Below are 26,507 nucleotides of genomic sequence, written 5' to 3' on the forward strand. Positions count from 1 at the left end.
AGGAGTTGGGAAGTCATGTTGCGGCTGTACAGGACATTGCTTATGCCACTGTTGGAATATTGCATGCGATTCTGGTCTCCTTCCTATCGGAAAGATGTTGTGAAACTTGAAAGCGTTCAGAAAAGATTTACAAGGATGTTGCCAGGGTTGGAGGATCTGAGCTACAAGGAGAGGCTGAACAGGCTGGGGCTGTTTTCCCTGGAGCATCGGAGACTGAGGGGAGACCTTATAGAGGTTTACAAAATTATGAAGGGCATGGATAGGATAAATAGACAAAATCTTTTCCCTGGGGTTGGGGAGTGCAGAACTAGAAAGCATAGATTTAGAGTGAGAGGGGAAAGATATAAAAGAGACCTAAGGGGCAACTTTTTCACGCAGAGGGTGGTACATGTATGGAATGAGCTGCCAAAGGATTTGGTGGAGGCTGGTATAATTGCAACATTTAAGAGGTATTTGGATGGGTATATGAATAGGAAGGGTTTGGAGGGATATGGGCCAGGTGCTGGCAGGTGGGACTAGATTGGGTTGGGATATCTGGTCGGCATGGACGGGTTGGACTGAAGGGTCTGTTTCCATGCTGTACATCTCTATGACTCTATGACTCTAAATCTTCTCTAGGCGTAGGAATGGGATCCAACCCGCTTGTTCTTTTTTATATATAGCCTTCTGACAAAACAATGTATTGTTTGCCCTGATGGGCATGTTCCACAGAGGTACTTCCAATGTCTGTGAATTTTTAAACATAGCAGGAGAATGTGTCTTTCCCACCACCACTGCCAATTAAGTGTTACGCATCATAAAGGACCTTGAATTTCTTCCATCCCTCCTAAGATTCAAATTGTGCCTGACTGTCCCTTTTATTTTTTAGGGATGCAATCGTTGCCAGTTCTGTCAACTCCGTGACAAGCTTCTTCTCGGGTTTTGTTGTCTTCTCTTTCTTGGGTTATATTTCAAAACGACATGGAGTGGCTCTGGAGGATGTGGCCACTGGAGGTAAGGCCACAGAGCTGGTTTAGCCCACTCTGTCCCTTCATTTAAATAGCTGTGTGCAAAAAAAGTGCATGGGTCAGCGGTGAAGAACATCGCCTCCGTTGCAGGTGAAATATCCAATAAGGTTAATCTGCGACAATCTACTAATGAAATGACTTAGGATAAGGTCACAGTTGGCCACAACTACCTGATGAAGGAGCAGCGCTCCGAAAGCTAGTGTGCTTCCAATTAAACCTGTTGGACTATTACCTGGTGTTGTGTGATTTTTAACTTTGTCCACCCCAGTCCAACACCGGCTCCTCCAAGTCACAATTTATGGGTGATTAGATCCACCAATGTTTGTTTTAAGGAACTGTAATCTAGGTACATTAGAATTATTACACACTATTTTCCCATTTGCTGACTTAGTTTTATATTAAATTAATATATTTAGATTTTTTTTTTAAATTGCCATCATGGATTACAAGTCCGCACTGGTGTGGGTCAAGACAGTGACAGCCAGTGTACTCCTCCACAGGTGTGAGTCAAGACAGTGACAGCCAGTGTACTCGTCCACAGAGGAATCTGAAACTGAACATTGATATGAATAGAGTGTCAAAGTTAAATGATTATAAGCTGATCCATCAGCCATTTACCTCCACCAGGTTTTTTAGTATTTTTTAAAATTATTTTGTCGCTGGAGCTCCAGCACTGTCAGTGATGAACTACTGATCGCTAGCTATGACACTAAGAACTTATGTACAGAATAGCTACATGCATGATGTGGGACAAAAAAATCTTTACATGTGCTTGTGTTAATTGCAACATTCAGAAAATGCTCACTCAAATTTGGTGCTTTTAGGGGTCTATAGTCTAATTTAGGTTTATAGTCAAATTCACTCTGGTACTCATTTCTTTCATTTTGAACTTTACTCCTTCACAAAGCAGCGGTGGAAACAGTCAAAGAGAAGTCTGGTACCAGTGTTGTTCAGTGTGACAGGAAAAGATGTGGAAACCAACCTGAAAATATGAGGAAGACTATCCTGAAGTTTGCTGAGTGTCAAATAACTGAGCGTCAAAAATATGCTTTTCCTAATTTGTTTGTGCTGAATTCATCAGTCAGCATCAAACACTCCTCAGCCCTAAAAAGACAAGAAAGCTTCTTTTACCTCAGTGGGACAAAGAGAGAGATTACATCGATTTTTGCATGTAACAAAATTAGGAATCTGTTCATAAAGAATTAGTATATTATATTAAGCACAGACAATATAATATTCTATTGTCTGAATAACCTAGGCACTGTGAACACTGGAGAATCAGGCAGTTCAGATCAGACTTGTAAAGGAACCTGCTCAATTTTCTTTCCACTTACATGGATAGAGAAAAATCAGGCAGTCCCTCTCCAGGAGTGCAATGTGATCCTTTCTCAGTACTTCCAGGATTCCCAGAAAACTCAATGTCCCAGACCATACAGCAAGTTTACTCTCTCATGATATCCGACCAAATATATTTGATACTAATTTCAGAAAACCAACTCCAAATGTATCAGTATGATACTTCCAATTTCCTGTAGTAACCATCTCACTCAGAGAGGCAACAAAGTTGGTCTCACGAGGCCAGCAAATTAATGTGAAAGGAGAAGTAACTGTGTACATGCTTAACCAGAATTCGCTTCTAACTACTGTAAGTTATCTTACATTGGTTTGCATCCATCTGTCAGAGAAAGATTTCATCCTGTTTTTCTTGATGAAATTCCAAGTCAAATTCCTCAAATAAAAGATTAGCATGCCAGCTCCTGTACCAGCTAGTACCCATGCAACAGTTTTAATACTTATCAATATAAATATTTATCACAAGCTCTTGTAAGTGAAAAGCTATTTATATTTGCAGAAGCTGGATTGGTCTTCATCATTTACCCAGAAGCAATTGCCACTCTTCCTGGTTCATCAGTTTGGTCAGTCATCTTTTTCATCATGCTTCTGACACTGGGACTTGACAGCGCAGTGAGTGTGTTCAATTGTTATATTTTGATGGTTAATGAAACAAATAGATTTTATTTCTAACTTGAAATTATTTCTATGTCTGTAATCACCTGTTTTTCTCTGCTATTTAATCTAGCCCTGCAAATCTCCACATTATGATTAGATTAGATTACTTACAGTGTGGAAACAGGCCCTTCGGCCCAACAAATCCGTACCGACCCTCCGAAGAGCAACCCACCCAGACCCATTCCCCTACATTTACCCCTTAATCTAGCACTATGGGCAATTTAGCATGGCCAATTCACCTAACCTGCACATCTTTGGACTGTGGAAGGAAACCGGAGCACCCCGAGAAACTCACACAGACACAGGGAGAATGTGCAAACTCCACACAGACAGTTGCCCGGGGAGGGATTAGACAACCTTGGCTGACAAAGGAAGTCAGGAAATGTATTAAAGAAAAAGAGAGATCCTATAAAGTGGCTAAGAACAGTGGGAAATCAGAAGATTGGGAAGGATACAAAAGCAAACAGAGGATAACAAAGAGTGTAATAAGAAAGGAGAGGATCAAATATGAAGGTAGGCTAGCCAGTAATATTAGAAATAATAGTAAAAGTTTCTTTCAGTACATAAGAAACAAACGACAGGCAAAAGTAGACATTGGGCCACTTCAAACTGATGCAGGAAGCCTAGTGATGGGAGATAAGGAAATAGCAGGAGAACTTAACAAGTACTTTGCGTCAGTCTTCACAGTGGAAGACATAAGTAATATCCCAAAAATTAAAGGATGTCACGGGGCTGAGTTGAGTATGGTTGCCATTACGAAAGAGATAGTGCTAGAAAAATTAAAAAGTCTTAAAATTGATAAATCTCCTGGCCCCGATGGGATACACCCTAGAGTTCTGAGAGAGGTGGCTGAGGAAATAGCAGAGGCATTGGTTGAGATCTTTCAAGAGTCACTGGAGTCAGGAAAGGTCCCGGATGATTGGAAGATGGCTGTTGTAACCCCCTTGTTCAAGAAAGGATCAAGGCAAAAGATGGAAAATTATAGGCCAATCAGCTTAACCTCGGTTGTTGGTAAAATTCTAGAATCCATCATTAAGGATGAGGTTTCTAAATTCTTGGAAGAGCAGAGTCTGATTAGAACAAGTCAACATGAATTTAGTAAAGGGAGGAGCGAAGTTTGCCGATGGTACGAAGTTAGGTGGACAGGCAGGTAGTATTGAGGAAGTGGGGAGGCTACAGAAGGATCTAGACCGGTTGGGAGAGTGGTCCAGGAAATGGCTGATGGAATTTAACGTGCGCAAGTGCGAGGTCTTGCACTTTGGCAAAAAGAATACAAGCATAGACTACTTTCTAAATGGTGAGAAAATTAATAAAGCCAAAGCACAAAGGGATCTGGGAGTGCTAGTCGAGGATTCTCTAAAGGTAAACATGCAGGTTGAGTCCGTGATTAAGAAAGCGAATGCAATGTTGTCTCTTATCTCAAGAGGGTTGGAATATAATAGCAGAGATGTACTACTAAGACTTTATAAAGCTCTGGTTAGGCCCCATTTGGAGTACTGTGTCCAGTACTCCACACCTCAGGAAGGACATACTGGCACTGGAACGTGTCCAGCGGAGATTTACACGGATGATCCCTGGAATGACAGTTCTAACATATGAGGAATGGCTGAGGATACTGGGATTGTATTCGTTGGAGTTTAGAAGATTAAGGGGAGACTTAATAGAGACGTACAAAATAATACATGGCTTGGAAAAGGTGGATGCTAGGAAATTGTTTCCGTTAGACGAGGAGACTAGGACCCGTGGACACAGCCTTAGAATTAGAGGGGGTCATTTCAGAACAGAAATGCGGAGACATTTCTTCAGCCAGAGAGTGGTGGGCCTGTGGAATTCATTGCCACGGAGTGCAGTGGAAGCCGGGACGCTAAATGTCTTCAAGGCCGAGATTGATAGATTCTTGTTGTCTCGAGGAATTAAAGGCTACGGGGAGAACACTGGAAAGTGGAGCTGAAATGCGCATCAAGCATTATTGAATGGCGGAGTGGACTCGATGGGCCGAATGGCCTTACTTCCACTCCTATGTCTTATGGTCTTATGCCCGAGGCGGGAATTGAACCCAGGTCTCTGGTCCTGTGAGGCCGCAGTGCCAACCACTGTGCCACCGTGCCGTTATCTGGGCTCCTCCAATTCTACCCTGTTGAACATCTCAAATATCAATCACTTGACCATTGGCTGTTGAGCCTTCCCCTGCCAAAATACTAAGATTAGATTCCCTACAATGTGGAAACAGACCCTTTGGCCCAACAAGTCCACACTGATGCTCCAAAGAGTAACCCACCCAGACCCACTCCCCTATATTTACTCCTGACTAATGCACATAACACTAAAGGCAATTTAGCATGACCAATTCACCTAACCTGCACATCTTCAGGTTGTGGGAGGAAACTGGAACAAACCTACACAGACACGGGGCGAATGTGCAAACTCCACACAGACAGTCGCCCGAGGTGGGAATCAAACCTGGGTCCCTGGCACCTTGAGGCAGCAGCGCTAACCACTGAGCCACCCTGTCATGCCAGAATTCCAGAATTTCCTTCCAAAAGCTTTCCACCCCTTTTCTCTCTCTTTATTTCTTTATGATACTCCTTAAAACTTAACTCTTTGACGAGGTTTTTGTTTATCTGTCCAAATCACAGAATCATAGTTTCATAGAATAGTTATACACAGAAAAAGGGTATTCAGCCTTCATGTAATACCATCTCTCATCAAGAGCAGATTTACTAGTCTTTTCCCTGTAGCCCCGTAAATGTTCCCTGTTCTGGTATTTATTCAATTGTTTCAGCTCCACTCTGAGGCAATATATTACAGATGTCTCACTGAGTAAGAGCACGCATTCTCATTTTGCCTTTGCCTGTTTAGCCAGTCACTTTAGATTGGCATTCACGACACTTCCACCAATGGGAAATATTTCATCCTGTCTACTCTATTTGGACTTCTCATGAATTTGGTCACCTCTGTCAAATCTTTTTCCAAGTTTCTCTTCTGTTAGGAATGCAGCGTAGTTCTCCGTTCTAGCTGCATAACCAAAGTCCCTCAACCCTGGAACTATTCCCGCAATGTCTGCTTTGGAACATTGATATCAAATTTTGTTTGACAACTCCCCTGTGAAGGAATTTAATTGCAATTTGTTGTCATTTTTATTTATGAATGCAATGAAAGCAAACCTAGCAGTGGTACCAGAGGGTCTGCAGCCCTCTTTTGACCGAAAAAGCAAAACAAATATAGAATTGTGTAATTGAACTAAATGAGAAAATAGTCATGGATTTGTCTGCTGAAAATATTCAGTGAGCAGGTATTAGAACAACAGGTACTCTTTGGTAAAGGAAAAGGACTTGCCCAAAATTTCAACAGTTGAAACACCATCTTTCTTGCAAGGAATTAAGTGATACAGGGAGAGTGCGGGTAAGTGGTGTTAAAATGCCCATCAGCCATGATTGAATGGCGGAGTGGACTCAATGGGCCGAATGGCCTTACTTCCACTCCTATTTCTTATGCTCTTATGGTCTTACGTGCTGCCAAAATCAAACTGTTTTCATTTCCCACGTGCTTTTTATTCAGATAGGCTTTCAGTAGGGATTTCTGACCTTTGAAAACTTAATCACATTCTGACCACTTAGAAGATCGTAGACAATGTCTGACCAAAATATACAATACCATTTGGAAAAGCTTCTTGCCAGGAGACAGATTCGTGAAGTAACCACATTTTCTTTTCTTATCTGAGGCCTTGATGTGGAACTTATGGTAAGGACAATGAGGAACTTAGAAGCACCCATTGTTATTAAAATAACTCAAAGGCTTCTGGCATCCACATGTACAGTATACGATGCAAATTGTGTTATTGCTGCTCAGTGCTCTGTTGCCCCTCAAGTATCATAACAACAGTATTTCATTGCGAGACCTACAAATGCATGAGATGGCATCTTACTCACTATGGGGAGAAATTGGGGCTGCATGGCTATTTTTATGTGCTACCTGCCTTTCTTGTGGAAAATTAACTTCAAAATGTGTATGCATGTTCCAACAAAGAGTGCACTGGGCAGCATCTTGGTTTGAGGATCTAATAACCACAGATAGCACTCAGAACAAAGTGGTTATGATACAATTTATTGTGCAATACTAATCTAACACCAGAGCACCGTCCTTGGCACTGCTTTCCAACCTGTCGTAATCTTGCTGAACATAACAAGATGTGTTTGGAGAAACCACATAAGGAGGTCAGAGAACGGGTCTAGAGTTCAACAAAAAAAATTTTTAAAAAAACAAAAGTGAACTTTTAAAGCTGACTGTGTGAAATTACAAGCATCTGTGGAAATGTTACTTCCAAGAAAAATAAACAGTGAGATTTCATAGCTGACCTTTCAAAGGTCTCATTATCGGAACTGCTCACAGCTGGGAATGTCAGGATTGCAGAGGTCTATCAGCTAAGCGTTTGGTTTAAGTCTTGTAAAACTTAGAATTCTTAATTGGTTTTTTTTGTAAACTATCATAGAGAGTAGGATGAGATCCTTTGTTTTACTGAGATCTGTCTCTTGATTAACTCTTTTATAGATTGGGGTTTTTACAACAGTAAGACTGGGTCTGTAGATTGTTTAAGAGGCAAAGATGGCCTTTAATAGAGTGAAGTGCTCTTCCTATTGGATGTAGGAGATTAGGGAGAATTTCAATGTTCCTGATGACTATGTCTGCAGAAAGTACGTTTGATTGCAAATCCTATTAAATCACATGACAGTTAGGGGCAATGAGGAATTTATAGGAGCAGGCGGTCTGATGGATGGCAGTTTCAATAGTCAGGTAGCTGGCTTACCTCTAGGAAAGGTAGGAAGGTAACACAGGAGTCTCCTGTGGCTATCACCATCTCAGACAACTATGCTGTTTTGAAAAATGAAAGGGGTAATGGACTCTCAGGGGAATCAGCACTGATGGTAGGGTTTCTGGTATGGAGACTGGTTCTGCTGCAATGAAGGGTATGTTGTGGTTCTGTTCGCCGAGCTGGAAGTTTTTGTTGCAAATGTTTCGTCCCCTGGCTAGGCGACATCATCAGTGCTTGGGAGCCTCCTGCGAAGCGCTTCTTTGATGTTTCCTCCGGTGTTTATAGTGGTCTGTCCCTGCCGCTTCCGGTTGTCAGTTTCAGCTGTCCGCTGTAGTGGTTGGTATATTGGGTCCAGGTCGATGTGTTTGTTGATGGAGTTTGTGGATGAATGCCATGCCTCTAGGAATTCCCTGGCTGTTCTCTGTCTGGCTTGCCCTATGATAGTAGTGTTGTCCCAGTCGAAACGTTTGCAACAAAAACTTCGAGCTCGGCGAACAGAACCACAACAACGAGCACCCGAGCTACAAATCTTCGCACAAACTTTGAATGAAGGGTATGTCAGTTCCAAGTGATCGATTGTGATAGGGAACTGTCTTATCGGGGGATACAAATGGACATTTCTGCAGCTGACAGTGAGATGTCCGAATGGTGCCTTGCCATCCTGGTACCAGGGTCAAAGATGTCTCAGAGAGGGCGAAGAATATTCTCAAAGGGGAGAGTGACTCGCAGGAGGTCGTTGTACATGTTGATACTAACAACATTGGAAGAGAAACGGACGAGGTTCTGAGGAGAGAATATAGGAAGTTAGGCAGGATGGTAAAAGGTAGGTTCTGGAAGGTAGTAACATCTAGATTACTCCCAGTGACACATGCTAGTGAGAGGAGGAATAGGAGGATGAAGCAGATGAATGCATGGCTGAGGAGCTGGTGAGGGGTCAGCGATTCGCATTTTTGGATCGTTGGAATCTCTTCTGGGGTAGAAATGACCTGTATAAGGAGATTGGGTTACAGCTGAATTGAAAGGGGACCAATACCCTTTGTTGGTGCTACTTGGGAGGCTTTAAACTGGTAAGGGGGGGCAGATGATGGTGGGACCAAAGAGACAGTGAGGAAAGTCTGAGGCTGCAAAAGTTGATAAGAGGAGTAAGTAAAATAGTCAAAGCAGGCAAGAACAAGGCAGAGAGTGAGGTAAGACCGATGAATTAAAATGCATTTACTTCAATGCAAGAGGCCTGAAAAGTAAGACAGATGAACTCAGGGCATGGTTGAGAACATTGGACTAGATTATCATAGCTATTACAGAAACGTCACTCAGGAAGGGCAGACTGGCAGCTAAATGTTCCATAGTGTAGATGCTATAGGAAGGATAGAAAGGGGAAGGCATGAGAGGACGGGAGTGGCATTTTTAGAACATAGAGAACATTGAACAGTACAGCACAGGAATGAGCCCTTCAGCTCGATGTTGTATCAAACATGATGCCAAACTAAACTAAACCCTTCTGCCTGCCCTTGGCCCATATGCCTCCATTCCTTGTATATTCATATGCTTTTCTAAAAGCCCCTAAATGCCCCTATCATGAATGCCTCCCCTGGCACCGCCCTGGCAGCATATTCCAGACTCCTAGCACTCTCTGTCAAACGAAACCTGCCCCTCATATCTCCGATGAATTTAACCTTCTCACCTTAAATTCATGCCCCCTACTATTTAGATATTTCAACTCTGGGAAAACGACTCTGACTGTCAATCCTATCGATGCATCTCATAATTTTATAAAGTTCTGTCTAGTTTCCCCTCAGCCTTCAACACTCCAGAGAAAATAATGTGAGTTTTTCTAGCCTCCCCTTATGCGCTCTTATCCAGGCAGCAGCCTGGTAAACCTCTCCTGCACCTTTCCAAAGCCTCCATGTCCTTCCAGTAATGTGGCAGCCAGAATTAAACACAATACTCTAAGTGCAGCCTAACCAAAGTCTTACAAAACTACAATATGACATCCTGACTCTTGTACTTAATGCTCTGACCAATAATGGCAAGCCAATTGTATGTCTTCTTCACCACCCTATCTACTTGCGTGGTCACTTTCAGGGAGCTATGGACTTGAACCCCAAGATCCCTCGGCACATCAGTGGTCCTGCCGGAGTTCCCTTAACATTTGACCTCCCAAAGTGCACACTTGCCCGGATTAAACTCCATCTGCCATTTTTAGAGTGATGCTGAAAAAGCATAGCAGGTCAGCCAGCATCTGAGGAGCAGGAAAATCGACATTTTGGGCAAAAGCTTCCTCGCTTTAATCTTGACTTTGATCTCCAGCATCTGGAGTACTCACTTTTGCCTAGTCCATCTGCCATTTGTCCACCCACAAATGCAATTCATCCGTATCCCACTGTATACTTTGACCAACTTCTACACTATCCATAACTCCACTGATCTTTGTGTCATCTGCAAACTTACTAACATACCCACATACGTTTTAATCCAAGTCATTTCTATGTATCACAAACAGCAGAGGTTCCAGTATGGATCTCTGTGGAACACCAATAGCCACGATCTTCCAGTCTGACAAACACCTCTCCACCACTGCCTGCTGCCTTGTGAAATCCCAATTCCACATGGCCAAGTCACCATCTTAATCTTCTGGGTGAATCTACCAGGAGTGACCTTGTCAAAGGTCTTACTAAAATCCATGTAGACAATGTCCATTGCTTTACCTTCATTGATCACCTTTGTCACGTCCTTGAAAAATTCAATCAAGTTAGTAAGACATGACCTGCCCTGCACAAAGCCATGCTGACTGTCCCTAATTAGGCCATGCTTTTCCAAATGTGCGTAAATCCTATCCCTAAGAATTCTCTCCAAAGCTTCCCAACCACTGCTCTGAGACTCACCGGTCTACAGTTTCCAGGATTATCTCTATTTCCCTTCTTGAACAGAGGAAGAACATTAGTTACTCGCCAGTCTTTTGGGACCACTCCAGTGGCTAATGAGGATACAAAGATCTTGGTTGGAGGTACAAGAACAGTCTAGTACTAACAACACCTCCCCCTGAGTTGAGTAATCTCCTCTCTTGCCTGTCTCAATAACTTGGGTAGATACCATTGGGCCCTGGGGACCTATCCACCAGTAACGTAATATTTGGGGCTTACCATTTCTTGACACCGGGCTTTTCCACGATCATGGTGACTGAGCTGACTTCTCCCAGAATGCTCCTCAGTGATATCTCTCTTTCGCTCTCTTTTTGGTTCAGGATAAAATTTTGGCTGTACATAGGGAGGAAATTCCTGGGAGTACATCCAGTGAAGTTATTTGAGTGGAAATCAAAAATAAGAAAGAGATTATCATCTTATTAGCATTGTACTATAGACTCCCCCAGTAGTCCGTGGGAAATTGAGAAGCAGATTTGTAGGAGATCTTAGATATCTGTAAGAATGATAGGGTTGTAATGTAAGGGATTTTAACTTTCCAAACATAGACTGGGACTGCCATCGTGTTAAGGGCTTAGATGGACAGGAATTTGTTAAGCATGTAGAAGAAAATTTTCTTATTCAGTATGTGGATATACCTACTAGAGAAGGAGCAAAGCTTGACCTTCCCTTGGGAAGTAAGACAGGACAAATGAGTGAGGAATCATGGGGGAGTACTTTGGGGCCAGTGATCATAATTCTATTAATTTTAAAATAATTATGGAAAAGGATATATGTGATCCAAAAGTTAAAATTCTAAATTGGACTAAGACTAATTTTGATGGCATTAGGCAAGAATTTTCAAAAGTTGAATGAGACAGGCTATTCATAGGTAAAGGGATGGTTGGAATGTGGGAGGCCTTCAAAAATGAGATAATGGAAGTCCAAAGACAGTATGTTCCTGTTTGGGTGAAGTGCAAGGCTGGTAGGTGTAGGGAACGCTGGATGACTAGAGAAATTGAGGCTCTGATCAAAAAAAAGGAGGCTTATGTCAGATATGGACAGGTGGGAACGAGTGAATCCCTGGAGGGTAGTTGGAGTATTTTCAAGAGCAAAATCAGAAGGGCAGAAAAGAGACAAGAGATATCTTTGGCAAATAGGACTAAGGAGAACCCAAAGAGATTCTACAAATACATTGAGGTCAAGACAGTAACTGGGGAGAGGATAGGACACCTTAAAGCTGTCAATGTGTGGAACTGCTTGAGATTTGTGAGTACTAAATGAGTATTTCGCATCAGTATTTACTGTGGAGAAAGATATAGAAGCTAGAGAGCTTGGAGAAATAAATAGTGATACCTTGCAAAGTGAGCATACTACAGAGGAGAACATGCTGGACATCTTACAATGTATAAAGGTGGATAAATCCCCAGGACCTGATCAGGTGTATTCCAGAACTTTGTGGGAAGCAAGAGACGTGATTGCTGGGCCACTTGCTGAGGTATTTGTATCATTGATAGGCATGGGTGAGGTGCCAGAAGACTGGAGGGTGGCTAATATCGTCCCATTATTTAAGAGAGGTGGTAAGGAAAAGACAGGGAAATATAGACTGGTGAGCCTAACATCAGCAGTGAATAAATTGTCGGAGGGGATTCTGAGGGACAGGATTTATATGTATTTGGATAGGCAAGAACTGATTAGGGATAGTCAACATGGCTTCATGCATGGGAAATCGTGTCTCATGATCTTGATTGAGTTTATTGAAGAAGTGACAAAGAAGGTTGATTAAGGCAGAGCGGTGGATGCTTTCTGTAGGGACTTCAGAAAGGTGTTTGACAAGGTTTCGCGTGGTAGACTGGTTAGCAATGATAGACATGGAATTCAGGGAGAGCTAGTCATTTGGACACAAAATTGGCTTTAAGAAAGGAGACGAAGGATAGTGATGATGGTTTTTGCTGTCAAGGGCAGTTTTTTTTTGTCTTTTTTTTGTTTTACCCCCAAACTACTGCCTAACTGTGGTAGTGCTTGTATTTTCCCCAGCACCCATGTTGTGCATGTACAGGTATAAGGCACAGTGAAAGACAGCAGGTGTACAAATCTTTATTCACATTCCACCACCAGGAAGAAAGGAAACACCCAAGTGGCCAGTGACAAGCAGTGCCTGTTCGAGGGCAGTGTATTGGGAGATTGCACTCTGCTGCTGCTGCTGTAATTGGAACTTGGAGGCTGAAGTGGTGACACCTGTTGCAATTGTGAGCAGCTGGAGCTGGTTGAGGCCTAGAGTCTGGAGCCTCTGATGCTGTAGCCTGCCCAGAGGGACACAAGCCTGGGATTCTCTGTCGCAGCTGCCTCTGGAAGCCAGTTGGCCTGCATTTCCCCTCAGTCAGTTGAAGACTGCTGTAATAAGACCTCCTGTGCTGGAGAGAAGCTGCCGTGGATTGAGGCCTAGAGCCTGAGACCTTGGGTGATGCACCTGCTTGTGTGTCTCGAATGTCTCAAGCTTGAGACTTGCTGCTGCTCCCCTGAGAAGTGATGAGGCTTGTACTTCATTTCAGCTGATGCTGAGAAGGCTTGTGTCTGGACCTTGGATTATTTGTTCAGCTGGGGGATTCAGCCTCAGACATTAATTGCTTGGGGCTTGAACACTTTCAGTGAGTGACTGTATTTTGAAATCTGTGTCCTGGAGCTTTTTGGAGCCTGGGCCATCTCATTATTACCTTGTGACTGTGGCCTATTTGTTGCCAGTGACTATTGCCTCTGGACATTGGGGAGCTATTGTTTTGGCCCTGTCAGGTTGGGGGCAGGCCAAGACACAGCTGCCTGAGGCAACAGTCTGGCAAGTGAGCCCTCACAGAACTCTCTCAGTTTTCTTTACCTACTATTTGTGTCAGGGGAGGTTTTGATCTTGATTTTGGGAAGGACAATGGTGACAGTGGGGTGCTTGAAAACAAAGTTTGGCGTGGGTCCCTATTGTTAGTATGTGGGGGTGGTTGCATACTCTGTGTCCCCCACTTCCCCACCCTGGGAGCCTCATTGCTCTTTACTTATTAAATAAAATAGCTTGGAATGTAATGTTACATTCATCTTGACATGGCCATTGAGGCATGTGCAGTGGGCTTGTGGGGGTTTGGGGGGACTGCCTTTTTAGTCAATGTTTTAGTTGAGTCTGGCATCATTCGAGACTTGGAGAATCATACAAAGGATCCTCCTGCTGTCGGCCTGGGTGTGGGGCCGAGCAGAGGTGAGTCCAACCAGTGATCCTGGAACCACCCTGGGGAGGAGTCAGGGTTCGGAGGCAACAACCTGGAGGACTGGGCGTGGGTCACAAGCATCACAAGTTAGACAAGGCGGAGAGCGACATGCTGCTCCAGGACTTTTTGCAAGCGGTGCTTGGTCACCGAGACAGAGTCAAGTTGGCTATGGACCTGGTGAAATTCTCTACTGGTCATGTCTGCCCAGCAGCTATTGGCAGCCCTGGGAATGGACAAGGTGGCAGAGATTCCTTTGGAGCGTCCTCAGGGAATGGAAGGGGAAAAGATTCACTCCGCCTGCTCAGTAAGTTTGGGTTTCATTGTTTTAACTGGTGGTGGCACCATACTGCAGCCACGAAGACGTCCAGAGCTAGCCTCAATGTCAACAGCAGCAGGATGTTCCAGAGCTGATTTTGTATCTTCCTGCTCTGCAGGGAACGAAAACACACAGTAAGCCTCCTGCTAGAAACCCATACCGTTTCAGGAGGTGAAGCGACGTGGCTCCTGGAGTAGTGGGGAAGGGTCCTCATGAGTCACATAGCTGACAATTCTGGCAGGGTGGCTGTCTTTTTAGCCCCTTTGTTTTCAGCTGGAGATCTTGAGGGTCAAGAAGCCTGTGCAGGGCTATCTGCTCCAACTCATGATTAGTTTGGAGGCATGGTGTTTCACTTCATGAATGTATACGTGCCTTGGATGGGACTTGAGCAGACATGCTTCCTCCAGGAAGAGTCTACTCTCTTTTAGCTCCATCGGTGAGAGTGAGCCCATTCTTCACGGGGGAGATTTCAGTTGTAACCTCGAGAGGTGGGACTGAGGAGCTACCCAGAAGAGCTCAACGTTGGTGGGAACATTGAGGGACTTGGATAAAAACTTTGACTTGGTAGACATCTCGCAAAATCTCTATCCAGATTCCACTGCCATCACTGTTTGTGAGGCCTGGGGTTGGAATGTTCAGAGTTGACCATGTCTTCATTTCCAGGGCATGCGCCTCCTGTGCTCTGAAGGTCTCCATGTGGCAGGTGCCATTTTCCGATCACAACCTGGTCTGGGCATAGTTTGTTTCGTTCGGCACCAGGGTGAGGTTGGCACACTGGCACTGGGTGACCAGCAGTTCTGGAATTTGTTTCGTCACTTCTGGACCGGCTGGAGAAGGAAGTAAGTGTCTTCCCCTCCCTCGGGGTTAGGATGGGATGTGAGCAAGACTCACTTCTGTGTCTTCAATCAGCAGTATGTATGGGGGTCGGCAAAGAGGGCAGAAATCCAGAATCAAGGAGTTGGAGAGGGAGGTGTTTGATCTGGAGCCACTTCTCGGTCAGCCCGAAGTGGATCCGGTCCTGCGAGGCTTGTACGAAGAGGAGAAAGCCACGCTCCATGACCTGCAGCTCATCTGGTCCCGGGTGCGTACATCAGATCGTGCGTCCAGTTCCTTTGGGACCTCAACCGGCGATCCCCCTTCTTCTACTCACTGGAGAAAAGGCATGGGGTCCACCAGCAGCTCTTTGTGCTACTAGCCAACAATGGATTTCTTGTCTTGGACCTAGAAGGCACTGTTATGGGGCTCTCTTTGTCCATATCCATCCAGTGAGGAAGCTGGCAGAGTTCTGTGGGAGGACCTGCCACAGGTCAGCCCAGAGGCTCAACGCCCCTCTGAGATTCGAGGAGCTGGCCAGTACCCTCGACTGTCTTTCCAGGAGCAGGTCCCCCAGGGCTCAGGGCTGATGTTTCAGGGCATTCTGGGACGTCCTGGTGGGGGTGACTATGCGCTGGTCCTGGATGAATGTGTCGTGACTGGAGAGATAGCCCTGCACCAAGAAAGGGGTGTCGTCACTCTGTTGCCTAAGAGGGGGTCTCTCTGTTTGTTAAAGAATTCGCGTCCAGTCTCCCTCCTCAGCACGGACTACAAAATCTTTCCCAGGGCACTTTCAACGCACTTTATGGGGCTCTCTTTGTCCATATCCATCCAGTGAGGAAGCTGCGGCGGAGTGCCTAGTGAAGGTTAATGAATGGATCCCTGATGGCACTCCTGCGCTTTGGGAGAGGAGTGCGTCAAGGCTGCCCCCTGTCCGACCAGTTTTATTCTCTCTCTAGAGCCTTTCCTGCGCTGCTTGTGGAAGTGGCTTTCAGGTTTGGCTCTGCAGCGGGGTCAGGCCTGGAGGAGGTTCTTCTGGCATAAGCCAACACCATGCTCTTCATGTTCTCAGGCCCAGCTGACCGGCGGAGGATGCACGAGTACAAGAAGGTGTACTATGTGGCGTCCACCACAAGTATCAACTGGAGCAAGTGTTTGGGGCTTCTGGTCAGTCCATGGCAGATTGAGCTCCTGCTGGAGGAGCTCTGATGCTTCACATGGAACACCATTCACCTCCTCTACCCAGGAGTCCACCTTTGCCCTGCTGAGAAACCCTGGCCAGCAAATTGGCACAAGTTGAAAACCAAGGTTGCCTAGCATGCTGGACAGGACTGCTCCAAGTGTTGTCCTACAGGGCATCAAAACTGGTCATAAACCAGCTGGTAATCACCATGTTGCGGTACTGGCTGGTTACTTTGGTCAGTCCCACTGGTTTTGTTACTGCCATCTGGAAAAGGTTCAGAGTTCTTCGGGGACAAGGGGCAACACTGGTTTGCCTCTGAGGTTCTGAGACTCTCACCTTGAGGAGGGTGGCCAGGCGCTGGTGTGCACTCACACCCAGGTGGAGACTTTCTGCCATCAGACCCTGCATTGAAACCTTTACATCGAGGCTCCCCCAAGGTGGTGCGCCCTGATGACATATTCGTTCCGTCAGGTGTCTGGCCTCCGTTCTTGTTCATGGAGTGGTCCCAGCCTTGGTCCTTTTTCCAGGAATTGCCTGTCTTCTATATGGACTTGATCACCGTCTAGGCCAACGGCGGCTTGCACCGGAGCTCTTCCCCCACTGGTAGTGGATCTCGTTAGGGAGCCGCTGCTCAGGTGTAGGTTCCTCCTCAGGTGCAGTCTGCCCGGCCAAGGGAGGGGAGAACTCAGGGTGCAGGGCTGACCAGAGTTGGGGATATGCTGGATGCCAGCGGAGCGAGCTGGATAACAGTTGATTGCGAGAGCATGGATCCATCTCGGGCACGCGACCTGAGCCATCCAGCCCCGACACCTCGCGAGTACTCCAGGCTGCTTAGGCATGTGGTGGGCTTCTGGATGGACTGACCCTGTCCACCTGGATCTCGACAGTTGCTCCGTGCCACAGACAGCCCCCTGTTACATAGTGCCCCACAATCTAAGTTACATCAGGGATATCCTCCCGGTGCACTTTCAAGCAGGACAGAGGTGTTATTTGTCCGGGTTGATGCTGCGCACTCTCCACTGCTGAGCCTTCACCTGCCATCCAGACACGCCTTGGTGTAATGTTTTGCCCTCCAGCAGCGGAGATCCCCCAGTGGAGAGCTCTCTATGAAGAGGTCCTCCCCTCTGGCATCAGGAATCTGAGGAGGAGAATGCTGCATTCTGCGGGCACACCGTGTAACCAATGAATGAGCAGGTTTGCCGGGTGCCAGACCACAGGCACATTCTGTGGCCTAGATGAGATGGTCTTCCACTGAAATGTCTGCAGCCCCTTTTTTAGTTTTTGTTTGACGGAGCTGCTGTTAAAACTTTGGTTGCACTTCAGCCCCACACTCCTGATCTGCGGGCACCTGGTGCGGGGAGGGGGTGGACAAGGCTATGAGCCCTCTCGTGGCTTTGCTCCTGGACCTGGCCAAGATGGCCATCAACAGGTCCAGACATCGGGCCGAAGAGGGACTCTTCGTTCCTGACTGCCTCTCTTCTGCAGTTACACTCATGCTTGGGTACTCCGGAGAGTGGGCACGTGGTGCTCACAGGCAGAGTCGAGGCCTTCTGAGACCACTTGGTGCACTCCAGCCCCTGCAGCACCATCAGCCTGGATAATGTTATTCTGATTTAGTTAATTGTCTATAGCATAAGTTTCTATTTTGCCTTTTGAGTTTGCATTTGTTTTAGGTTTGATGCCTTGGGATAAGACTGTCTCATTTTCCCTTTGTTCCGATTTTGGACCCCTTGGAAGAGCCAAGGCAGCTTCCATTTTAACTCTATACTGTCCCTGTCTCAGATGCACTTGATGGGGATCAGGGTAAGGTGAATTTTATCTTTAGTTGAAATGAGCAAGGGAACTTCCTCTGCATTTTAAACCATTGTTGTCTCTGTCTCAGGATGGGGATGGAGTAGAGGGGATTTATTTATTCACTTGGCTGCTTGTTTGCTTAATTATTCATTGTCTTTGATTTTGCTTGAGTTTATTTTTATTTTGGGCCCCCTATGATCCCTGCCCTGGTGACTGGTGGGGACAGAGTCTAGGGAGAACCATTTATTTTGCTTGTTTATTTGTTTTAGTTTCTCCCCAGAGTAATCACATGTTTATTTTTGTTCAACAACGTCAAGGTAGCTTTATTTTCTGTTTTTGAAAGGGCAGAATGGGCTTAGGCCTGTGTGTTATCTGGTGGTGATCCCTGTTTTGGGAGTGTCTGATAGGGGCAGTGTCAGGGGATCTTCATTTTTTTTTCTTTTACACCTTTCGTTTAAGAGAGCAGAGGATTGTTGTTTGGACTGGAGGCCTGTGGCTTCTGTGCCACAAGGATTGGTGCTGGGTCCCCTGCTTTTTGTCATTTATCTAAATGATTTGGATGTGAATGTAGGAGGAATGGTTAGTAAGTTTGCATATGACATCAAAATTAGTGGTCATATTAATTATGAAGTAAGTTACTTCAGAGTGCAAAGGGACCTTAATCAGATGGGCCAAGGAGTGGCAATAGAATTTAGTTTAGATAAAAGTGAGGTGTTGCATTTTGTTAAGGCAAATCATGACAGGACTTATACACTTAATGGTCAGATCTTGGGGAATGTTGCAAAACAAAGCAACCTTGGTGTACAATGTGATGAGCTGAAAATGTGTTGCTGGAAAAGCGCAGCAGGTCAGGCAACATCCAGGGAACAGGAGAATCGACGTTTCGGGCATAAGCCCTTCTTCAGGCTTATGATTCCTGAAGAAGGGCTTATGCCTGAAACGTCGATTCTCCTGTTCCCTGGATGCTGCCTGACCTGCTGCGCTTTTCCAGCAACACATTTTCAGCTCTGATCTCCAGCATCTGCAGACCTCACTTTCTCCGTACAATGTGATGATGCAGGTTCATGGTTTCTTGGAAGTGGAGTCGCAGGTAAACAGGATAGTGAAATTTAGAATACTGTGTTCAATTCTGGTCTCCCTGCGATTGGAAAGATGTGATTGAACTTCTTGTTATGGACCAGGCTAAACCCTCTCAAAATTCAGAAGTTGGTCTCAACCCTAACCTTATTTTAAAGGTAAATGTAAAATGTTGCATTCCTGATGCAATTTGATTGGTCAAACTACCGGATTTAAAGTAAAACTATTTATTCACTATAGTTAAAATATAACAAAAGAAAGGAATTGAAGTAACTGAACTCTATTGGAAAATTTAACAGAACACCGTGGCAGCACGGTGTCTCAGTGGTTAGCACTGCTGCCTCACAGTGCCAGGAATCCAGGTTCGATTCCAGCCTCAGGTGACTGACTGTGTGGAGTTTGCACATTCTCCCCGTGTCTGCGTGGGTTTCCTCCGGATGCTCCAGTTTCCTCCCACAGTCCAAACATGTGCAGGTCAGGTGAATTGGCCATGCTAAATTGCCCCTAGTGTTAGGTGCATTAGTCAGAGGGAAATGGGTCTGGGTGGGTCACTCTTCGTTCGGAGGGTTGGTGTGGACTTGTTGGACCGAAGGGCCTGCTTCCACACTGTAGGGGATTCTAACCTGATCTAAAATGTAGGGAATCTTAATAGACACAGTAACTACTATGAATTAACTGTTCCAGTATCATAACATCCCATAAAGACATCCTTGGCAAAGAGCAAATCCAGAACACACATTCTCTCAAATGTAATTCCCATAGCAGGCCGAGAACCCCAGCTTTTGGCTGTTGTGGATGAGAGGGAATGAAAATAGATTCCACTTCTTCAAGACCCCACCGACAACTGATGAAAGCTAAATTAAAGATCCTGGTTCTGAGAGAATTTGACCACACCATTCAAGTTGGTAATCGTCACTATCCTCCTCACCATGCTTTTAAGTCACCCTTTTAAGTCAATATTCTTCTCTAGTTGCCTACTTGTGAAGTTCAAACTCTTTCTTTAAGCTTTTCTTCACTGTCTTTCTGCTTTTCTTCTGCTTTCAATTGTAATTGAAACTGTCTCATTTCATTTTCTCTCTTTTTGTTTAGATTTTTTTTTTAGATTACTTAGTGTGGAAACAGGCCCTTCGGCCCAACAAGTCCACACCGACCTTCTCTACATACCTCAAAGCCATCCATTCTACTTATTTGTGCCTCAGTATTCTCATCGACAACAATGCCCTGTTCCTGAGAGTCTCTGGCACTGCGAGGCAGCAGTGCTAACCACTGTGGCTAAACCTTGGTGGGCGGCACGGTGGCAGAGGTATTCTTTCCCTTACCATTGCCTCGAAAGCTTCTTAATTTGGCAATTGAATTTAAGCCATTTCAAAAGATTCCAGTGGTATTCTTGGCAATTTTAAATGCTGCACGATTGCCACAATTATTTTCTCTTTTCTCACAGACACAATTCCAACTTTTTTGCCAAGTCCAAAAGTTTTCCTTTGCTCATGTTTTGTAAAACTCTCAAAGTACTCTCTTCCATCTCCAGGGAACTTTGTGACTGAAAGATCCATTCCTCCAGAATGCACATCCTATTTAAGTCAAAATGTGTGGCACTGGAAAAGCACAGCAGGTCAGGCAGCATCCGAGAAGCAGGAGAGTTGATGTTTCGGGCATAAGCCCTTCATCGGGAATGTGGTGGGGGAAGGGGGCTGAGAGATACATAGGAGGGAAGGGTGGGGCTGAGGCTGGGGCTGGGGGGGATGATAGCTGGAAAGACAACAGGTGGATGCCAGTAAATGACCTTCCCTGCACCATTTACATTCACCTATCACCTTCCCGCGTCCACCTGCATCCATCTATCGCCTTCCCAGCTTCCCTTTTATCTCTCATCCCCCCCCCCCCCCCCTCATTCCTGATGAAGTGCTTATGCCTGAGACGTCGACTCTCCTGCTGCTCGGATGCTGCCTGACCTGCTTAGCTTTGCCAGCGCCACACTTTTTGACTCTGACTCTCCAGTATCTGCGGTCCTCACTTTCTCACACATCCTGTTTAAATCAACCGAATTCAACACCTGAAATAAAACTTATCACTCGTTGCCTTTGAATCCAATAATTCTAAATCCAACCTGGAATTAGGGATTCTGATCCAAGGTGAGCCCAGAATTTGTTATGGGCCAGACCAAACCACCTTAAAATATTCAGACCCCTACTTTTTCTTATTTGGTTATCTAAGGTATTGGATTCCAGGTGCAATTTGATTGGTCAAGCTACCAGATTTAAAGCAAAACACACTTTATTCTTCCACTATAGTTAAAATATGACAGAAGAAAGAAAGAATTGGAATAACTTAACTCGATTGGCAAGCTAAACAGATACATTAACTATTACTAATCAACTGTTCCACTATAATAACATTCCATAATCTCACCCTGGAAAAAGGCAAATTCAGAACCCAGATTCTCCCCTAGCTTTTGGCTGTAACAGAGAGAGGGGGAAAAAAATAACTTAATCTTCTTCAAGACCCCAACAGCAACTGATGAAAGCTAAACTAAAGATCCTGGTTCTGTGGGAGTTTGAGCACACCCATTAAAGCTGCTTCTATTGTTCCAACTTTTCAAAAAAAAATCCTAGGCCCCTCAAGTGGTTTACTGGCTTTGCAACTGGACAGCTCTGTCTTAAAATCTCTCTTTTCTTTTAAAAAAAAAGGACAAAATAACTTCTTAAAGCCATAGTATCATTTCAAAGTCTGGGAGAAGATTTGTAGCTCGGGTGCTCGTTGTTGTGGTTCTGTTCGCCGAGCTGGGAATTTGTGTTGCAGACATTTCGTCCCCTGTCTAGGTGACATCCTCAGTGCTTGGGAGCCTCCTGTGAAGCACTTCTGTGATGTTTCCTCCAGCATTTATAGTGATTTGTATCTGCCACTTCCTGTTGTCAGTTCCAGGTCTCCGCTGCAGTGGCCAGTATATTGGCCTAGAGGCATGGCACTCATCCACTGATTCAATCAATAAGCACATCGACCTGGACCCAATATACCGACCACTGCAGCGGAGACCTGGAACTGACAACCAGTAGCGGCAGGTACAAATCACTATAAATGCCGGAGGAAACATCACAGAAGCGCTTCACAGGAGGCTCCCAAGCACTGAGGATGTCACCTAGACAGGGGACGAGATGTCTGCAACACAGGTTCCCAGCTCAGCGAACAGAACCACAACAGCCATATAATCATCACACATGCAAGGTTTCAGAAAAGATTTAGAAAGATCTTGCCAGAGTTAGAAGGTTTAAGCTAAGGGAGAGGCTGAATAGGCTAGGGATATTTTCCCTGGAGCATCAGAAGCCACGAGGTGACCTTTTAGAAGTTTATAAAATCATGAGGAGCATGGATAGGGTGAATAGACAAGGTCTTTTTCCCAGGGTTGTTCAAAACCAGAGGGCATAGTTTTAAGGTGAGAGGGGAGCTATTTAAAAGGGATCTAAAGGGCAAATTTTTCACGCAGAGGGTAGTGCATGTATGAAATGAGCTGCCGGAGAAAGTGATTGATGCTGGTTCAATTACAACATTTAAAAGGCATCTGGATGGATACGTGAAAAGGAAGGGTTTAGAGGGACATGGGCCAAATGCTGGAAAATGGAACCAGATTAATTTAGAATACCTGGTTGGCATGGACGAGTTGGACCGAAGGGTCTGTTTCCGTGCTGTACAACTCAATTACTCTATAATGCTATTTAGAGGATCTATGATTTAAAGAAAAAATTATTTCATGGGATGCAGGTGTCATTGCCTCAGCCAATAGATTAGATTACCCACAGTATGGAAACAGGCCCTTTGGCCCAACAAGTTCACACTGACCCTCTGAAGAGTAACCTGCTCAGACTCATTTCCCTACCTTACATTTCCCTCTGACTAATGCATCTAACACTATGGGCAATTTAGCATGGCGAATTCACCTGACCTGCACATCTTTGGATTGTGGGAGGGAACCAGAGCACCCAGAGCAAGCCTACACAGACATAGAACGAATGTACAAACTCCACACAGACAGTTGCCTGAGGCAGGAATTGGATCCGGGTCCCTGGCACTGTGAAGCAGCAGTGCTAACCACTGAGCCACTGTGCCACCCACTAGTTATTACCCATCCCACATTTCCCTTGAAAAGATGGTTGTGAGTCATCTGCTAGAACTGGGGATATGTACACCCACAGCACTGTTAGACAGGATCCAGGATCCTGACCAACTATGAGTGAAGGAATGGTAATATAGTTCCAAGTCAAGATTTCATCTGACTTGAAGGGTAACTTTCAGTTTGTGGTGTTCCCGTGTTTCAGATGCTTTTATCCTTCCAACTGAAAGAAGTTGTGGGTTTGGAAAGTGCTGTTGAACAACCTTCGTAAATTATTGCAATGCATCTTATATATGGTACTGCTGCGACTATATGGTGGTAGTGGCAGAAATGAACATTTAGGGTGGTGCAGGAGGCTCCTTTGTCCTAGCTGGTGTCAAGCTTCTTGAATCCTGGTGGACCTGCACTTACTCAGGCAAATCAAATGTATTCTACCGTAATCCTGAATTATGCTTTGTAGATGGTGATCAAACTTTGGGGAATCAAGAGGTGGGATACTTGCTGCAGAAATCCTACCTCTGACTTCTCTTGTAGCTAAACAACTTCCAGTTCAGTTTCTGGTCAATGGTAACCACCAAGATGGTGCAAGTGAGGAATTCCATGATGGTAATATCATTAAATGTCAAGTGGAAGATGGTTAGATTTGCTCCTGTAGGAGGTGATTACTTGACAGTTGTGTGGTATGAATGTTACTTGCCGCTTATCCACTCAGCCTGTATGTTGTCCAAGTCCTGCTGCCTATGGACATGGAGTACTTCAGTTCTGAGGAGTCAGATATGGTGCTGAACATTGCACAATCACCAAAGAATCTTCCCACTTCTAATCTTATGATGGAGGGAAGGTTTTCATCCTGCCCTGAGGAACTATGCTGGGACTGAGATGATTGAATCTCCAAAATTCACAACCATCTTCACTTGTGCTAAGAATAACTCAAATCAGTGAAGAGATTTTCCACTGATTCCCATTAAGATCAGATTTGCTGGGATAGTTTGATACCTGATTCAATCAAATGCTGTCTTGAATTTAAAGTATCTGAAAGACCGCTCTTTTGTCCCTGTTTCACAAGACTGTGGTAAAGTCAGGAACTAAGTGGACCTGATGGAATGTAAACTGAGAATTTGTAAATAGACTATTGCTGAGGAAATGCTGCTTGATAGCATTACTGCCTGGTTTGGTTAGCTCAGTTGGCTGGATGATTGGTTTGAAATGTGGAGTGATCGCAACAGTATGGTTCAATTCCCACACTGGCTGATGTTACCATAAAGCATTCTCTTTTTCAATCTCTCCCCTCATTTGAGGTGTATGACCACCACTTGTCAACTCTGTATAATTCGAGAGCAACCTTGTGCTCTTTGTAGTAGAACTATAGTGACTTCATGATATAAGGACATGATATAAAATTTAAGAGTCACGGTAAACTTGACTGCCATGTGTAATTTTTAAAAAGTTAATATTGAAACTGCACTAAACTATCACCAATCTGATGCCGTTCCATGTTTGGGTGTAGAATTGAGAAGTCTTGCATAAGGTCCTATTGGAGACAGAAATCTCCTCTCTGACATGATTGACTAGTTAGCTTTAATTATGTCTATATCAATTTCTATCTTGCTGCCTCTTGTTATTTAAGACAAGTGCCTCTTCATTTTACGATCTACCATTGGTCTATCCTCTACCATTAATAATTTGATAGATTCTTAAACTCAGCACAGAAGGGAGGATTGGTGGCAGCACTCTACCCCAGGTACAAACTGCCAGTTGTAACCCAGAGACCAATAGATCAGATCGCACTGTTCTGTCAGCTTGCTTTTTGTTGACAGGATATAGCAGGACAGGTTTCCACATCATCAGGTAGATATAGAAAACACAGGAGCAATGTAAGCCAAATGGCCCTTCACACCTGCTCTGCCATTCATTATGATCATAGCTAATCATCCAACTCAATAGACTGTTCCCAGTTTTCCCCCATTAATCCCTTTGATCCCATTAACCCCAAGTGCTGTATCCAACTCCTTCTTGAAATGATACAATTTTTTGGCCTGGACTGATTTGTGGTGGCCAATTCCACAGGCTCATCTGCGTGAAGAAATTTCTCCTCATCTCAGTGCGAAAGGGTCTACCCCATACCCTTAGACTGAGAGTCTTGGTTCTGGACTCACTTGTTATTGGGAACATCCTTGCTGCATGTGACATATCTAATCTTGTTATAACTGGACCAGCTGAGTTGCATGGCTAGTTCTGAAAATTCTGTCCTCTGTAACATTGCCTAAAGCTTGTCCGGGCCCATAATGCTTGCAGTATCCAGTGCCTTTAACTTTTTCTAGATATCATGTGGAGTTAATCAAATGGGTTGAAGGCTGGCATCTATTATGCTGTGGATTTCAGGGGTAGGCTGAGATGAATCAACCTCTGAGCATTTCTGGCTAAAGATAGAAGCAAATGATTCTGCCTTGTCTATAGCATTGATGTGTTGGACTCCTTTATTATTAAGGGTGGAGATATTTGTGGAGACTCTTTCTGCAGTTAGTTGTTCAATTGTCCACCCCATTCACATCTGAATGAGACAGAGTTCAGATCTGATTTGTTGGTTATTAGATCTTACTTTTACAGATTAACTGCTAGATTTTCTCTTCTGCATGCCAGTATTATACTAACTTTGAGGAGTTGTCTTTTACTTGGTAGTAGCTTTAACAGCTTACAGGAAATCATCCGAAGTACTTTCTAGTCATTTAATAGCTTCTGTTGAAACAAGTTTCTTTCAGACGTAGGTGATCTGGTAGATCTGGTATTGAGCAAAACTGGAAGAATGAATTGAAATCAGAGTCAGAGAAGCTACTAGAAGAGAGAGGAAGAGCGGAAAGAGAAAGGCTTTCAGCTGTAAAGAGTATCAATGTTAAGTTTTCAGGGAGCGTTTTTCTTGAGCTGAAAATGTGTTGCTGGAAAAGCGCAGCAGGTCAGGCAGCATCCAAGGAACAGGAGCAGAGTCAGAGAAGCTACTAGAAGAGAGAGGAAGAGCGGAAAGAGAAAGGCTTTCAGCTGTAAAGAGTATCAATGTTAAGTTTTCAGGGAGCGTTTTTCTTGAGCTGAAAATGTGTTGCTGGAAAAGCGCAGCAGGTCAGGCAGCATCCAAGGAACAGGAGAATCGACGTTTCGGGCATAAGCCCTTCAGGAATGAGGAAAGTGTGTCCAGCAGGCTAAGATAAAAGGTAGGGAGGAGGGACTTGGGGGAGGGGCGTTGGAAATGCGATAG

General features: G+C 44.7%; 1 protein-coding gene across 1 annotated transcript in view; it reads left to right on the plus strand.

The window, feature by feature from the left end:
• Positions 1–26,507, plus strand: part of LOC122549736 (sodium-dependent dopamine transporter-like) — a 101,573-nt gene that overhangs the window by 60,461 nt on the left and 14,605 nt on the right. The window contains exons 7-8 of the mRNA XM_043689660.1: positions 869–993; positions 2,860–2,972. Coding sequence (XP_043545595.1) covers positions 869–993; positions 2,860–2,972 — 238 coding nt within the window. The remainder of the gene's footprint in view (positions 1–868; positions 994–2,859; positions 2,973–26,507) is intronic.

Source organism: Chiloscyllium plagiosum, chromosome 5, assembly GCF_004010195.1.
Source record: "Chiloscyllium plagiosum isolate BGI_BamShark_2017 chromosome 5, ASM401019v2, whole genome shotgun sequence".
Classification (NCBI taxonomy): Eukaryota; Metazoa; Chordata; class Chondrichthyes; order Orectolobiformes; family Hemiscylliidae; genus Chiloscyllium; species Chiloscyllium plagiosum.